The sequence below is a fragment of the Erinaceus europaeus genome, chromosome 21 (assembly GCF_950295315.1).
Source record: "Erinaceus europaeus chromosome 21, mEriEur2.1, whole genome shotgun sequence".
Taxonomy (NCBI): domain Eukaryota; kingdom Metazoa; phylum Chordata; class Mammalia; order Eulipotyphla; family Erinaceidae; genus Erinaceus; species Erinaceus europaeus.
In genome coordinates, this window is record NC_080182.1 from 12,737,330 (window position 1) to 12,752,460 (window position 15,131).

The 15,131-nt window shown below is 52.9% G+C and overlaps 1 protein-coding gene across 1 annotated transcript in view; it reads left to right on the plus strand.

Annotated features, from left to right (window-relative positions):
• Window positions 1–15,131, plus strand: part of CNTN3 (contactin 3) — a 76,706-nt gene that overhangs the window by 47,779 nt on the left and 13,796 nt on the right. Inside the window, exons 6-15 of the mRNA XM_016185723.2 lie at window positions 726–929; window positions 2,774–2,876; window positions 3,090–3,274; window positions 4,917–5,053; window positions 5,332–5,461; window positions 7,851–8,001; window positions 8,987–9,114; window positions 9,904–10,079; window positions 12,459–12,576; window positions 14,949–15,107. Of these exons, the coding sequence (XP_016041209.1) occupies window positions 726–929; window positions 2,774–2,876; window positions 3,090–3,274; window positions 4,917–5,053; window positions 5,332–5,461; window positions 7,851–8,001; window positions 8,987–9,114; window positions 9,904–10,079; window positions 12,459–12,576; window positions 14,949–15,107 (1,491 nt within the window). The remainder of the gene's footprint in view (window positions 1–725; window positions 930–2,773; window positions 2,877–3,089; window positions 3,275–4,916; window positions 5,054–5,331; window positions 5,462–7,850; window positions 8,002–8,986; window positions 9,115–9,903; window positions 10,080–12,458; window positions 12,577–14,948; window positions 15,108–15,131) is intronic.

Sequence of the window (15,131 nt, forward strand, 5' to 3'; positions counted from 1 at the left end):
CAGCTCTGTACACAGACTAGCCTGCACACTCAGCCCTGCACACTCATCTGCACACACTCAAGCCTGCATACTCAGCCCTGCACACTCAGCTCTGTACACAGACTAGCCTGCACACTCAGCCCTGCACACTCATCTGCACACTCAAGCCTGCATACTCAGCCCTGCACACTCAGCTCTGTACACAGACTAGCCTGCACACTCAGCCCTGCACACTCATCTGCACACACTCAAGCCTGCATACTCAGCCCTGCACACTCAGCTCTGTACACAGACTAGCCTGCACACTCAACCCTGCACGATCCACCTAAGCTTAGGAGCTCCTCGGTTTGGGGACAGGAGCTCTCCAAGAGCCTGCCGGCTCCCTGCCTATCCTGTCCCCACTGTTGTAGGCTTGGGGACACAGGTAACACTATGCAGGGACCACCATGTCCTCACTGGAGTAGGTAGGTGAGGCACCAGGCTGGGGGTGTCCTACTGAGCGGGGTCCCTCAGAGGCATACTCCTTCAGAGTGAGGTCATCTCAGTAAAGACCCCCCACAAAGGGTCCAGCACAGCCCTCGGCCACCTCTCAGCCCTGCAGACATAGGGGCATTGAAGGGCTGAGGCACGAGTCCGCCTGAGCCCTGAGACTCTGGAGGGACTGGTTTCAGCTTTTGTCACTGTGTTGGAGGCACGGGGCCCACCATGTCCCTCCTGATCAGTCTCTGGCTCTTGCCGGCTTTCAGAACTCTCTTATGCCTGGATCTTCAACGAGTACCCGTCCTTTGTGGAGGAAGACCGCCGCAGGTTCGTGTCCCAGGAGACCGGCCACCTCTATGTGGCCAAGGTGGAGCCCTCAGACGTGGGCAACTACACCTGCGTGGTCACCAGCTCAGCCACGGGGACCCGGGTTCGAGGCTCAGCCACCCCGCTCGTGCTGCGCTCTGATGGTAGGACCTCAGGGCTGGGTGTATGTGGGGTGAGAGGGGGGTAGGGCACTGGGAACAGAGTGGGGTTCAGGAACTGAGGGTGAGGTGTGGGCCCTGGACATGGAGCACTGAGTACAGGGCCCAGAGGTGGGGATACAGAGCTAAAGACGGTGCAGGGGAGGGTCTGCAGGCTGAACAAGGGAAAGGAAGGGCCTATCCATCGGGATGTCCTCCTGGCTGTGCTGAGGACTGGGTTCAAGGCCAGCGCCTCCTGCTCTAGAAGCTGCCTGCCCTGCAGGAGGTCCTGGCTGGCCTTGTGTGCTCCACAGGCCTATCTGGACAGTCTGGATGCTGGAGGACAGACTGACAGATCTCAAGGAGTTTGGAGGTGGGAAGCCTGCCGTGGAGAGCCCAGGGCTCAGGCCTATCTTGCTCTTGGAGCCTCCTCTGCCCCACAGATGCTCTGGTGAAAGGCAGATGCCTTTCAGATGCCCATAGATGAAAGGCACATGTTGTTTTTGGTTTTGTATTGCCACCAGGGTTATCTCTGGGGCTCAGTGCTGGCATAATGAACCCACCACCCCCAGCAGCCATTTATTTCTGTTTCATTGGATTTTTCTTTCAAATATTGTATTTGCTTATTGAATAGAGACAGAGAGAAATTGACAGGTAAGGGGGAGATAGAGAGGAAGAGAGACACCTGCAGCCTGACTTCACTGCTTGTGAAACTTTCCCCCTGCAGGTGGTGGGGGGCAGGGCTTGAACCTGGGTCCTTGTGCATTTTAATATGTGCTCAACCCAGTATGCCACCACCTGGTCCCTTCTTTGTATTGTTTTGGATAGGACAGAGAGAAATTGAGGGGGGAGAGACAGAGACAGAGAGACAGAGAGATAAAGAGACACCTGCAGCACTGCTCCACCACTTATGAAGCTTTATCCCTGCAGACTAGGAACAGGGTTCAAACCTAGGTCCTAGAGTACTGTAAAGTGTTTGCTCTGCCAAGCTGCTTTACTGCTCACGAAGCTTCCCCATCCCCCTTCCCCCTGCAGCTGGAGCTAAGAGGCTTGAACCCAGGTTCTTGTACATGGTAATGTGTATTCAACCAGGTGCAACACCACCCAGCCCCGACACGTCTTTTTAATTCTAAAGAACAAAGGAGATAGATCATTAACCCCTAGACCTGGCCAGTGTCCCCCAGACTTGGCCCAGTGATCTCCTGCAGACCTTGGTCCTGTTTGCCCAGTGTCTGTCCAGGTGAACATGCTCACAGATGCCCATCTGCTCAGAATCGGATCCCGCCAACTCATCCCCACACTTGTGAGGTGTCTGTGACAGGTAGTGCTGACTGCTGAGGGCTAACTATGCTCTGGTGTCACCTCTCCTGCTATTGTCACCTTTCTCAGCCTCACATCCCTGAGCAGCCCTGTGCCTCTTTCCCTCTACACCTTGAACCGGGGGCCAGTCAGCTCCAAGTCATAGTGACCCAGCACTGCAGCCAGGGACAAGAGCCATTTTCTGTCAGGAGTGGATGTCTGTCCAGGTGGCCACTCACCAGGCTTCTGCCAGCATCTCTGAGGATACACCTATCCCTTCTGGCTCTCCTCTCAGGGATGCTGCAAGAAGTCAGAGGCCTTGGGACTTGGGGAAACCTCCCTGTTGTGGTAACGTGCAGAGTCATCCCACTGGGGTGGCCATTGATGACCCAGTTCCAGGTACCAGCAGCAGCATGTCCAGCTGCTCTGTGGGCCAGGCAGGCGGTCACCTAGTGGTCAGGTCAGCAGGAAGCCTGGTCACATGAGACAGAGAATGTCAATGTCCAGCCTGGGGCCCCAGGACCCACCGTGGCCTCTTCTCATCCTCACAGGGTCCATGGGGGAATATGAGCCCAAAATTGAGGTTCAACCTCCGGAGACACTGCCGGCAGCCAAGGGCTCCACCGTGCGGCTGGAATGCTTCGCCCTGGGGAAGTGAGTGGACATGAGGGCCAGCTCTGGGGGGTCAAGACAGATTTGGCAGGTCTATCGCCCACCCGGAGCAGAGGGGGGGCCAGGGCAGCAAGGATCCCCTCACTGGGACTTGGGGTGCTCTGTAGGCCTCTCCCCTCATGGAGACTCAGGGTGCTCTGTAGGCCTCTGTCCTCACAGGGACTCAGAGTGCTCTCATGTGACCTCTCCCCACAGCCCTGTGCCGCAGATCCGCTGGAGACGGGGGGACGGACTTCCGTTCCCCGGCAAGGTCCGCGTGAGGAAGGCGGGTGCGGTGCTGGAGGTGCCCAGCTTCCAGCAGGAGGACACAGGCTCCTATGAGTGCATCGCAGAGAACGCACGGGGCAGCAATGTGGCGCGGGGCCGGCTGACCTACTATGGTGAGCAGTCAGGGAGATCCCTGGTGCATGGTGGGAAAGGACGTAGGCTGGGGGAGATGGGAAACTGTGCCAAGGTGTCAGCAACGTCACTGCAAGCCATAACCCCTCAACAAGGTGATTAAAGAAGAGAGGGAGAGAGAGAAAGTGAGAGAGAGATAGAGAGAGGCCCAGAAGCAGAACTCTAGACTTGAAACCTGAGGTCTAGAATTTAACCCCTGGTATCACACATCCCTCCCATTTGAAGGAGCAGAAGAGAATTCTGGAAGCCTCTGGAGGTGTCTCTGGGGACTAGACTCTCAGCCAGGGCTCACGGCAGTCTTGTCCCATCCAGGCTGATATCCTCCAAGAAGGAGGTGTTTGGGCAGAAAGGAGAGAGCATGTGAGTGGACTGCACTTCAGAGCAGACAAGCTGTTTATAGAAGGAGCAGGCAAGCACGGACAGCTGCACTTGCTCACCAACTCCATGGCTCGGTCTTTACCTCAACTTCATTTATACAAAAGCAACTTAGTGAACTAGAACTGGAGAGAGGAATCTTCCCTGGTTGCAGTTAACTGGAAGCAAATACATGCCTCCCTCCCCCTAAGAGTGGAGTGTGAGGTCCACAGCTCATATCTGTACAGCATGCACCCCAAACCTGTGAACCACACACCCCCACAAACTACCCTGGTACCCTACCTTCAACTCCCAGACAAGGAACCTCAATTCCCAAACCAAGGGGCCATCTTTCCCCCAAAAGCAAAAAGCCATCACCCCTCCTAAACTAGAAGGTCCACAATCCCTAAACCAAGGGGTCCTTTTACCTCCCAAACCAGAGAGGAAACCCCCATAAACCATGGGGTCTCAGTCCCCAGATCAGGAAGCTGCCACTCCCAAACCACAATACCCTCAATCCTTAAACCAGGGGTCCCTTACTCCCCCAAAGTCAGAGAGTCCCCCCACCCCCCATAACTAGGGGTCCCTCACCCTCCAAACCCTCAGCCCCGACCTCCTTGTCTGGCTTTCCCAACTGACCCTGTGCGCACTGCCTGCCATTCTCTGAGTGGTGAGTTGTGGTCACTGTCAGAGGACCTTTGCCCCAAACCTCCTGAAGGGTGAGTGGAAGTGAGAGATACACCTGCTGTCCCCCTCCTGTGACACCTTCTCACAGAGTGTGGTCAGACCCAGCTTGGCCCCTGCCTCATTTTCACTCATTCAGAGGCCAGCTGTTTGTGTTCAATTGAATCACTTCCGCCTGGAAAGATACATCCCCGGTGTGATTGGTAGCTGCCATGGGACTGGTTGCTTCTGTCACTTAGGAACTAAGCTATCATCAGCCACAGCAGTGTGACTCAAGTCTCTCGGGGGGGGGGGGGGGGAAGCCTGCCATGTGTCCTGGCTGTGAGAGCTGTCGTGTGACACATGGAGAATACACACAGGGCCTGGGATCTGGTGGAGAGGGCATCTGAGTCTAGCTGGGGGTGTGGGGGAGTACAGGCTGCCACTTCACCCTCAGGCTGAGTTCTGGTCCCCCACACTGAGATTCAGTGCTTAAGGACAGCCTCAACTACTGGACAGATTGGCCAGGCTCCATCTCCTGCCCTTCTGGCCCTGGGAGCACCACAGGCAGCACCTGGCTGGACTGAGTTCTCTTTCCCTCTGCAGCCAAGCCCCACTGGGTGCAGCCCATCCAGGACATGGAGGCCTCAGTACAGGACCGACTGAGCTGGGAGTGCAGGGCTAGTGGCAAACCCAGGCCCTCTTACCGCTGGCTGAAGGACGGGGTGGCACTGAGACTGGAGGTAAAGGGCTATCCCCTTCTGTGCCAGGCCCCCTCTCTGCCTGTCTGCCCTCGTGCGCAGCTCTGACTCCCCACATGGCTCTGGGACAGAGGGTGGTCATCTCCCATTTCCCTGGGCTGGCCCTCTTATGACATCATACTCACATTTGCAAATCCAAATTTATGTTTGCATTTGGGCTCAGAAGGCCGAGTGTTCCGAGGACTTGTGAAGCAGGTTTACTGCTGATGGACTTGCCACCAACTTCCATTTCTCTCCTAAGACAGTCTATCCATTCACAGGAAAGAACACAGGTGGACAACGGCGCCCTGACCATATGGAACCTGAGTGTGGCGGACTCTGGAATGTTCCAGTGTATTGCTGAGAACAAGCATGGCCTGGTGTACTCTAGCGCAGAGCTCAGGGTCCTGGGTGAGACTCTTCATCTCTCTTCCTCTCTGCCTTGACCCCCCCCACACACACACACACATACACACATTTGCCAGAAGCACAGTGACTCCCCCTCTCCAGGAGACTCTTGCTGTGACCCTCAGCTGAGGACAGGATACAAGAACAGATTAGATTCCTGGGATTGCTTCACACACACCACCACCACCACCACCACCACCACCACCACCACCACCACCACCATCTGCACCAGAGGGAGAGGAAAAGTTAAACACTTTTATCCAGGGTAGAGCTTTAGTGGTATGAATTAGAAAAAGAGAGTCTTCTCTCGGCATCTTGTTTTTCAGATGTTTTTGACTATTTGGGGAGGGTCCAGGGCACAGCTCCAGCACAGATGGGGTTGGAAGACTGGCTTCCTGCCTGATATTAGGACTTCACGGGTAGAGAACCATAGCCAGTTGCCAGGACCCTGAGAACTGACATGTCTCAGGATAAAGAGAGAATAACTACAGCCAGTCACCACCCAGCTATCCAGAAGAAGTCAGGTAGGATGTGTACAAGACATTCTGAGCTGGGATAGATGTCAAGTGTGCACCCCTCCCTCCCAAGCTTCCAGGGCTATTTAGTTATAAATTTCTTCATTACATCAAAAAGGAATGATGAAGATTAAAGATGATTTTTTAAAGTGAAACATGTCAGGAGTAATTGTCCAGGCACAAGTCACAGGTGGTTATACATCACACAGATAAAAATCAGAATACATTTCTAAGGGGGGGACACATCAGAATGAGGGTGCTTAAAAATGCCATTGTCCCAGTATCATTATGTCAGGTGCATTCCTTTGATGCCATAAGATATTTTATCCCAGTGATTCCCATGTACAATCTCCAGACTCTTGGGGCAAAAGCCAGGCATCAGACTGACAGGTAACTGCATATGTGCTTTACCACTATATGCCTGTGGGCAGTAATCTCTAACACATTCAGACTTTGCCTTAGAGCAAGATTCTTGTTATAAGGGACACAGCCTGAAAAACAGGCCTTGTGGTATTATTAGTCAAATGAATGAACCTAGCAGACAAACAACATATATTTCACAAACATAGATGCAGAAGGTGACAGACAATCAGTAGGATTTCTAGTAACAAGTATCAGAAAGTCTGGGATCAGAAGCTTTTCTAATATCCCACCAAGTCCAGAATGTTCTTGCACTCTGCCCACTGGGTTTGTGGCATCCCTGCCCCATAGTCCCACTGGGACAAATGGTGACTTCCCACGTGGTCTGCCCTTAGCGCGCGTGCGCGCACGCGCACACGCGCACACACACACACACACACACACACACACACACACACACACACACACAACTAAGGACAAGCTGTTCCCAGCCAGGAGTCACCCTAGCAGAGCATCAGCTGCTCAGGCCAGCCTCTCAGTGCCTCCATACTGCAGGGGGCTGCTTCCTAGTGGCTGCATGCACCCTGCCTGGAGCCCTGCTCTGTTGAGGCTACCAGGTGATATTTTGACGTGTGAGAGCCAGGCTCACCCTTTCGGCTCTGCCAGCATCCCCCCCCCCATGTTCTGGATTCTGAGCTCAGATGCCCCCACCCTCAGTCCCCAGCCTCTGTCTCCAGCACCAGTAGTGGTTGAACTTGGTGCTAAACCCTATGGGGCTCCAGGAACAGTGCTCCAAGTCGCAAAGTCTTTCTTTCTTTCTTTTTTTTTTTTTGCCTTTAGGGTTATCACTGGGGCTCAGTGCCAGCACTCCAAGTCCACTGCTCCTGGTGGCCATTTTTTCCACTTTTTTAAAATCGGATAAAACAGAGAGAAATTGAGAAAGGAGGGGGAGATAGAGAGGAAGAGATAAAGACAGACACCTACTGACCTGCTTCACTTTTTGCGGAGCATCCCTCCTGCAGATAAGGAGCCGGGAGGTCAGACCTGGATCCCTGCATGGGTTCTGTGTGTGCTTAACCAGGTGTGCCACAGCCCGGCCCCCAGTCCCCAAGTCTTTCTGCATCTAGTGCATCTCTGGGGAGCACCCCAGGCCTTGCATGTGTAAGAGCACCCTGAGTAGCCTCCCCAGGCCATAGTCTTCATGACTGACGAAGGAAGGAGGAGAGACAGCACAGCACAGCTCCACCGTCCACTGAGCTCCCAGGTACTATCCCTGGTGCCCCTGTGCTGGGGGCTCGAACCCAGGGCTTTGTACGTGATAAAGTGTGCTCTGCTAGGTGAGCTGTCTCCCAGTACTGGGGGCTCAAACTCAGGGCCTCTCTCATGGTAAAGTGCACTCTGCTGGCCCCATGCCCTAACACCTCCTGTGCTCAGAGCCTGCAAAGGGGCAGGGAGAGTCTGACGGTCCAGGGACCTCGGAGGTCAGCAGGACCCTCCCCTTGCCCCTTCCCTTCCAGCGTCAGCACCCGACTTCTCCGGGACCCCCATGCGCCCCTGGCTGCAGGTGCAGGTGGGCAGCAATGTCAGCCTGGACTGCCGGCCCCATGCCTCCCCCCGGGCTCACTGCTCCTGGGCCAGAGATGGCCAGCGCCTGCAGGAGGGCGGAAGGTATGTGTGCCCATGGGTGCCGGGTGTTGGGAGGCTGCAGGGGAGGTCAGGTACGCTGTGCCCATAGGTGCTAGGTGCTGAGTGTTTGGTGCTGCAGGGGAGGTCAGGTACGCTGTGCCCATAGGTGCTAGGTGCTGAGTGTTTGGTGCTGCAGGGGAGAAACTGGGGTAAGTTCCACAAGGGGTGCTGCAAGTGTCTCTTTCCCTTTCCCCTTCCTCTCTCTCTCTCTCTCCCTCTCTCCCTTCCCTTTCAATTCCTCTATCTCTATCAAACAAACAAAACATATGGCCATACCCTGGGCACATGCAACTCTCTTGTCTCTCTCGAAAGTACTTTCTTGCTTCTCGTGTTCTCCAGCAAGCCTGAGGGACTTGATGTAGTTCTGCTTTTAAATCTCACTGAACCCCTAGCTAGTCCATGAGTGATCTCACAGCAACTGTTTCTGGAAATGTCCCTCACTTGACAATCCAGAAAGAGAGAGGCCAATACTGAATGATACACTTATAGGTGGAACTAAAGAATGATAAAGGACAGGAAGAGTGAGCATAAGGTGAAACTTGGGCTGGGAGTGGCATGTTGCACCAAAGCAAAGGACTCTGGGGAAGGAGGGAAAGGGACAGGATGAAGGCCCTCTGGGGTCCTGGTGTGTCAAGAGGAGATGATGGGCTGTTCCCATGTGTTAAAGACTACGCTGTATGCTATTAACACCCTGCCCAAATAAAATTTTAAAAGTCCCTCACTCCTGTGACCAAGGTTCCTCAGGCCCCAGCAGCACTTTGGCATCAGCTATGAGGATGCCAGGCTCTTGCCCTCCTCAGCCACATGGGCACAAGATCTCTCGTTCTCAGGAAGGAGATACCTCACATGGACTGGCTGAGCAACTTAAGGTCTCACATTCTGCAGGCTATCATCAGGGCTCTTCTGTGGGACCCTCAACCTGGAGACCCTGCTCTGTCCTCCACACATCTGTTTGTCTTTCCTGCAGAGTCTCCTTCCTGAGGGATGGGGGCCTCAGCATCACCAACGTGAGCAAGACTGAGGCCGGCAGCTACACCTGCACAGCAGAGAACCAGTTTGGGAAGGCGCAGGGCTCCACACACCTGCAGGTCACAGGTGGGCCGCTTCCTGTGGAGAGGGAGGGGAGTGGAGTCCTACAGCTCCTCCCAGAGATCTCTGGGTGGGCAGGGAGGCCTGTGTGCCCTGAAGGTCAGGTCCAGGAGAAACTGTCTTCTCATCAACTGGTATCTCCTACCTCCTTTATCTCAGAAATGCTCATTCATTTTTTAAAGTATATTTATTTATTTAATTTTTTTTATTGCTCCAGGGTTATCATTGGGGCTCAGTGCTGGCACTATAAATCCACTGCTCCTGGCAGCCTTTTTTTCCCTCTTTTTTTTTTCTATTTGACAAGACAGAGAAAAATTGAGAGGGGAGTGGAGAGAGGCAGAGACACCTTCAGACCTGCTTCACTGCTTGTGAAGCATCCCACCCTGCCAGTGGAGAGCAGGAGCTCAAACTAGGGTCCCTGAGCATGGTGTTATGGGTGCTTAACCAGCTGTGCCACCAGCCAACCTAAGAAATGCTCACTTTTGTCATGAGACTTTGTGGTTCCAGGAGGTGGCTTGACAGGTAGAGTGTACTCCTCACCACACACAGGAACTGTTTGGGCCACCGTGGATGCCATCAGAGGAGCTCTCTGGATGGTGGGGTGATGCAATGGTCTTCCTCAAGCTTGAGAGCGGAGAGGCCCAGGAGCCCCACTCGGGTGACCCCTGGACCCTCCCCACACCTCCCTCCCAGGGCCTAGAGGCAGCAGGTGTGCACAAAGCAGACACAGGGACATGTAAGGGCCAGGTGACACTGCCTGTGATGGCCCCTCCTGAAGCTCGACTGTCCCCACAGAGCCCACGAGGATGGCCCTGGCGCCCAGCACTGTGGATGCCTCTGTGGGCGAGAGTGTGGTACTGGCCTGCCAGGTGCAGCACGACCCCCATCTCACCCCCACCTTCAGCTGGTCCTTCAACGGGGCACCCATGGACTTCGGGACAGAGGGGCTGCACATTGAACAGGCCGGGGGGGTAAGTGAGCCCACACCCCCCACCCAGTGTGTGTGTGTCACCTGAGAGGTCAGAACTGTGATGTCATTGTAGGGTCAGGACTGTGACTTCATCACTGGGTGAGGGCCCTGATGCCATTGCTGAGTTTGAAGGTGGTCACTGTCAGATTAGGCCCATGATGTAATGGGCTGTGATGTCATCTCATGGATGTGTTCTCACATTAATGCGAGAGTGTAGTGTTTTGTTGTTGTTTGTTTTTTCCCATGGCATTTGCTGGTCCCTGGGTCAGCTGTCACTAAGAGTCAAGGACACTCAGCCCAGCTCTCCTCCGTTTTCTCCTTTGTAGGCATCAGTCCCCTTCACCACTGGTGTCTAGGCAGGGCTCCTGCCTGAGTTGCTTTGGGCTTGTGGACTGTTCATGTCAGTTCCTACAGTCCCTGTCTTACTTACGGTGAGCAAAATGGTTTATGGGACATAAGCACATTTAGCATAGGACACATGTAAGCAAACTCACAAGGGATTATGGAAATAGGAAGTTAGATGAGTGTCTGATGGAAGTCACTCTCTCTTTTGCCTGCTTGCTCTTCACTTGGTGGTCTCCTCTCCCCAGAATCAATGATGCTATTTCCCCCAGGACCTGCACCTATTATAGCTGAACACTGGTGCACAGTGCTTAAGGACTGTGCCCCACACCACATGGCTAGCTAATCTTTCCCTTTTTACTTATTTTGCTACCACAGTTTTTATTTTATTTTATTTTGCCTCCAGGGTTATTGCTGGGGCTCGGTGCCTGCACCAAGAATCCACTGCTCCTGGAGGCCATTTTCCCCTTTGTTGTCCTTGTTATTCATTGTTGTTGTTGCTATTATTATCTTTGTCGTTGTTGCTGGATAGGACAGAGAGAAGTTGAGGTAGGAAGGGAAGATAGAGAGGGGGAGAGAAAGATAGACACCTGCAGACCTGCTTCACCGCTTGCAAAGCGACCTGTCTCCAGGTGGGGACCCAGGAGCTCAAACCAGGATCCTTGCTCTGGTCCTTGCGTTTGGGTTTCTGAACTTCTCCTTGTAGGCATGGAACTCCCAACCTCCCAGACATTCCCAAAAGAGATGGTTTCTCTGTTCTAAGGAAGTGACTCTGGGTGGCTCTGGATGGGGGTGCAGGAGCTGGGAGCCTGCAACTCTGCTCCCTACCCCCAGGGAGGGAGGGAGCAGGGGAGTAGCTTGCAGTTCTTTTATGCTATAAGCAAATAAGGAACAAAATGCTTCTTCCCGAAGGCATTCTGGTTCCTCTCCTGAGGGGAACTTTAAAACTGACCCCTTGCCCAAAGCCAGCCTGAGAGACATCAGGACACTGAGAGGCAAAGACAGAACAATTTCAGTGGCGTCTTAAACACAAGGCCCCCTCATTACCATCCCACCCACCCCCAGCTATTTGCGTTAAATAAGCAAAAACTCTCAACAGTTGAGTCTGTTTCCCTGACTCATCACTTGGTAGGTGGCCAGACAGAGAGAGCTCTGTTCTTACTGCAGGCAGGCAGGTACCCAGGGCCAGGGTTTGCCAAGAGGGACAGCAGACCCAGTGAGAAGAGAAGGAACAAGATGTCCGTTTCTAAGCTGACTGGCAGAAGTCAACACCGCTAACAGCTGACTCAGCTATAAAACACATAAAGACTTCAGAGTTCCAACCAAAACCAAGGTGAGGAAAGAAAGGTTTTGTTTGTTTGTTTGTTTGTTTGTTTTTTCTCTTATTAAGCAGTTCACACTGTCTTGAGCCCCGTGGCAGAGGGATTAGCAGGCTGTGGGCTGCTCAGTTGCAGTGTTGAATGTGTTTCTGCCATGGTCGCATGCCTGTCCCCCCCCACCTCATCCCACCCCAACACACACCTGGATTCACTGCTTCTCAGGCACAACCACAGGGAGGAGAGCTGGGGGCAGGTATTCTCTGCCCTTATTTTATTTTTTATTAGTGATTTAATAATAATTAACCAGATTGTAAGATAGCAGGGGCACATTTCCACACAGTTTCCACCACCAGATTTCAGAGTCCCTCCATTGGAAGCTTCCCTATTCTCTATCCCTTTGGGAGGATGGACTAAAATTCTTCATAGGGCACAGAAGGTGGAAGGTCTGACTTCTGTAATTTGCCCTTATTTTTAAAAGTGCCATGGAAGGCTCAGTGCTCACTCAGCCACTGTGTGTCTCATCAGCGTGTGCTAATTCCCAAGCCAATCACACACACACACACACACACACACACACACACACACACCAACATCTGTAGCCTCCTGGAAGCCCAGCTGCTCTCTACACACAAGTCCTGTGCCCCTGAGGGTGCTGGCCCTCCACATCCAGGCTCTGCGGCTTGCGCACATGGGCTCCAAGCCTATGCTTCTCCTCCCAGGGCTCATCTGGAGACTTGATGATCAGAAACGTCCAACTGAAGCACAGCGGGAAGTACGTGTGTGAGGTGCGGACTGCTGTGGACAGCGTCTCCTCAGCCGCGGACCTCATTGTGAGAGGTGTGTGCCTGTGCTCCTTGTTCCGCTCCCAGCTAGCTCCCCTCCTGGAGGACAGGACAGGCAGAGGGCTCACAGCCTTGGGTCATCACAAGTGACCCCATGAGGGTGCTGATGTGATAGGGAGCTTTCTTGTTTTGCAAGAGATTGGGCTGCAAGCCATCCACCCTCACTGCCCAGCTGGTGCTTAGCCCAGGGGTCAGTGTTAAATGAAAACATGAGTAGTGGTGGTGCACACATATGTGCATGTGTATGTGCATGTGTATGTGCACGTGTGTGCATATGTGTGTGCTAGAAACCTAGAGCATACAAGCTGCTTGAGAGAACAGGGCCACCTGAGCACTGTTCAGGGTCTTGGACCCCTCGAGGCTGAAAGATGAGCACATTGCACCCCCAGGGAAGGCTGCAGATGAAGACCAGATGCAGGGGTGCCTGCAGTCTGAAGGGGGGATGCTCCAGAGCCGCCTCTGCAGAGGAGCAGGTGGACAGAGCAAAGCTGGATCCTAGAGAGGTGTGGTCGGAGAGTGGCTGCCATGGCAGGATCAGAACCCAGCAGTAGAATGTTAGGGGCAGCTTCTTAGCCACCTGGAGTCACCTTTTCCCTGACTGTCACCTGCAGCTCTGCAGTGGAGACAGTGGAGGCATCCAAGCTGGGAGATAGCTCAGCCCACTGGAGCACTAGCTCTCAGAGGCACAGGTTCAATTCCCAGCTCCTCCTTATGCAGAGTTAAGTGGTGCTCTCTTCTCTGTCATGCAAAGCAGATCTAAGATATAGCAGCTCCGTGACACTGTCCCCACTTCAGGCTCTGTGACATGCCTGGATACTACATCCCATATGTGTGCTTGCCTGTGGGTTTGCTCTTGTGATCCTCCATGGCTATGGTCCTCAGGCAGGATTCACATTCAAACAAACAACTTCCCAGATGCTCATGTCTGGAACTTCGGAGCCCCGTGTGCCTTTCACAATTGCCACCCTGCATGGCAAGAATGCAGCAGCCACTCTCGGGATCCTTGTCCTTTATTGGTTAGTTCCGTAATACATCCACAGAATTCCAAAACAGTTTATATAAGCAAAAGGTGTAGTGGGTTCATTAACAAGGAGGAGCAAAATTGAGAAGGGACATTGTAAAAAGGCTGTGCCAGAGACATCAGACAGGCAGGCCATCAGATCTCTTCTAACAAGCTTACACTATTTCAAGATTTCAACTAACTCACACCCCTCATAGGATCTCAACACATACGGCTACAAAGGCCGACAAGTTGCATACCTCCTCGTTCACCTTGGGTGCTTATCGCTATTGTGAGACCCTCTGGCCTGAGCTCAGGTTCTGGCCTCATAGGCGCCTGTCAGTGTTTGAGAAGTTATAGAAGTTGTTAGCCCCACATTTAATTATTGGGTTGACTAAAAGTCGTGATGCATTTTTACACAGAAAAACATAGAAACGTATCTCATGGGTCTGGGTGGTGGTGTACCTGATTAAGTGCACACATTACAGTGCTCACGGACCCAGGTTCAAGCCCTCTGTCCCCACCTAGAGGAAGCTTCATGAGCTGTGAAACAGTGCTACAGGTGTCTTACTCTCTCTTTCCCTTTCTAGCACTCTCTCCCTTCTCAATTTCTTTCTGTCTTTATCCAAAATAAATAATTTTTTAAATTAACTTTATTTATTGATTGGATAGTGACAGTCAGAAATCAAGAGGGAAGGGAGAGGTAGAGAGGGTGATAGAGAGACACCTGCAGCACTGCTTCACCATTTGTGAAGCTTTTCCCCGCAGGTGGGGACTGGGGGCTCGAACCCTGGTCCTTGCGCATTGTAGCATGTGCGCTCAACCAGGTGCGCCACCACCTGGCCCCATAAATAAATATTTTTAAGTGACTTATCTCAGTTAACATGATTCCTTTAAGATCCATCCTAGATGAGGTGAAGAAGGTGAGTTCATCATTCTTAATAGCTGAGTATAAGCCAGAAAGAGGATGAATATGGGATGACCTCATTCATGAACAGAAGATGAGAAATAAGAACAGAAAGGGGAAACACAAAGCAGGACTTGGACTGGGATTGGTGTATTGCACCAGAGCAAAGGACTCTGGGGGATGGGAAGGACTTTCTGGTCCTGGTGCCTGATGGTGGAGGAAGACCTAGGGGGATAGAGTATTGTGCAGAAAACCAAGAAATTTTACATGTGTGCTTACAACTGTATTTCCTGTTAATTCTATATTATGAATCCCCCAATAAAAATTAATTAAAAATTTAAAAAACTCTATCAAGACTTTTTCAGCAGCACAATAATTAGGCCACGAGTTGGAACAATACAAGTACCACCAACCTGGCATGTTAAGACCTATGTTCTCCCATAATTGCCTGCCCCCACAGGGTCCCCAGGGCCCCCCATGAGCCTCAAGGTGGCAGAGGTGACAGACACCACAGTACAACTGTCCTGGGCTGAGGGCGCTGACGGCGGCAGCCCTGTGCTGGCCTACTCCGTGCAGGTGCGGACGCCCTTCTCCGTGGGCTGGCAGCCTGCCACCACAGGTAACTGCAGCATCTGGGAGTGGG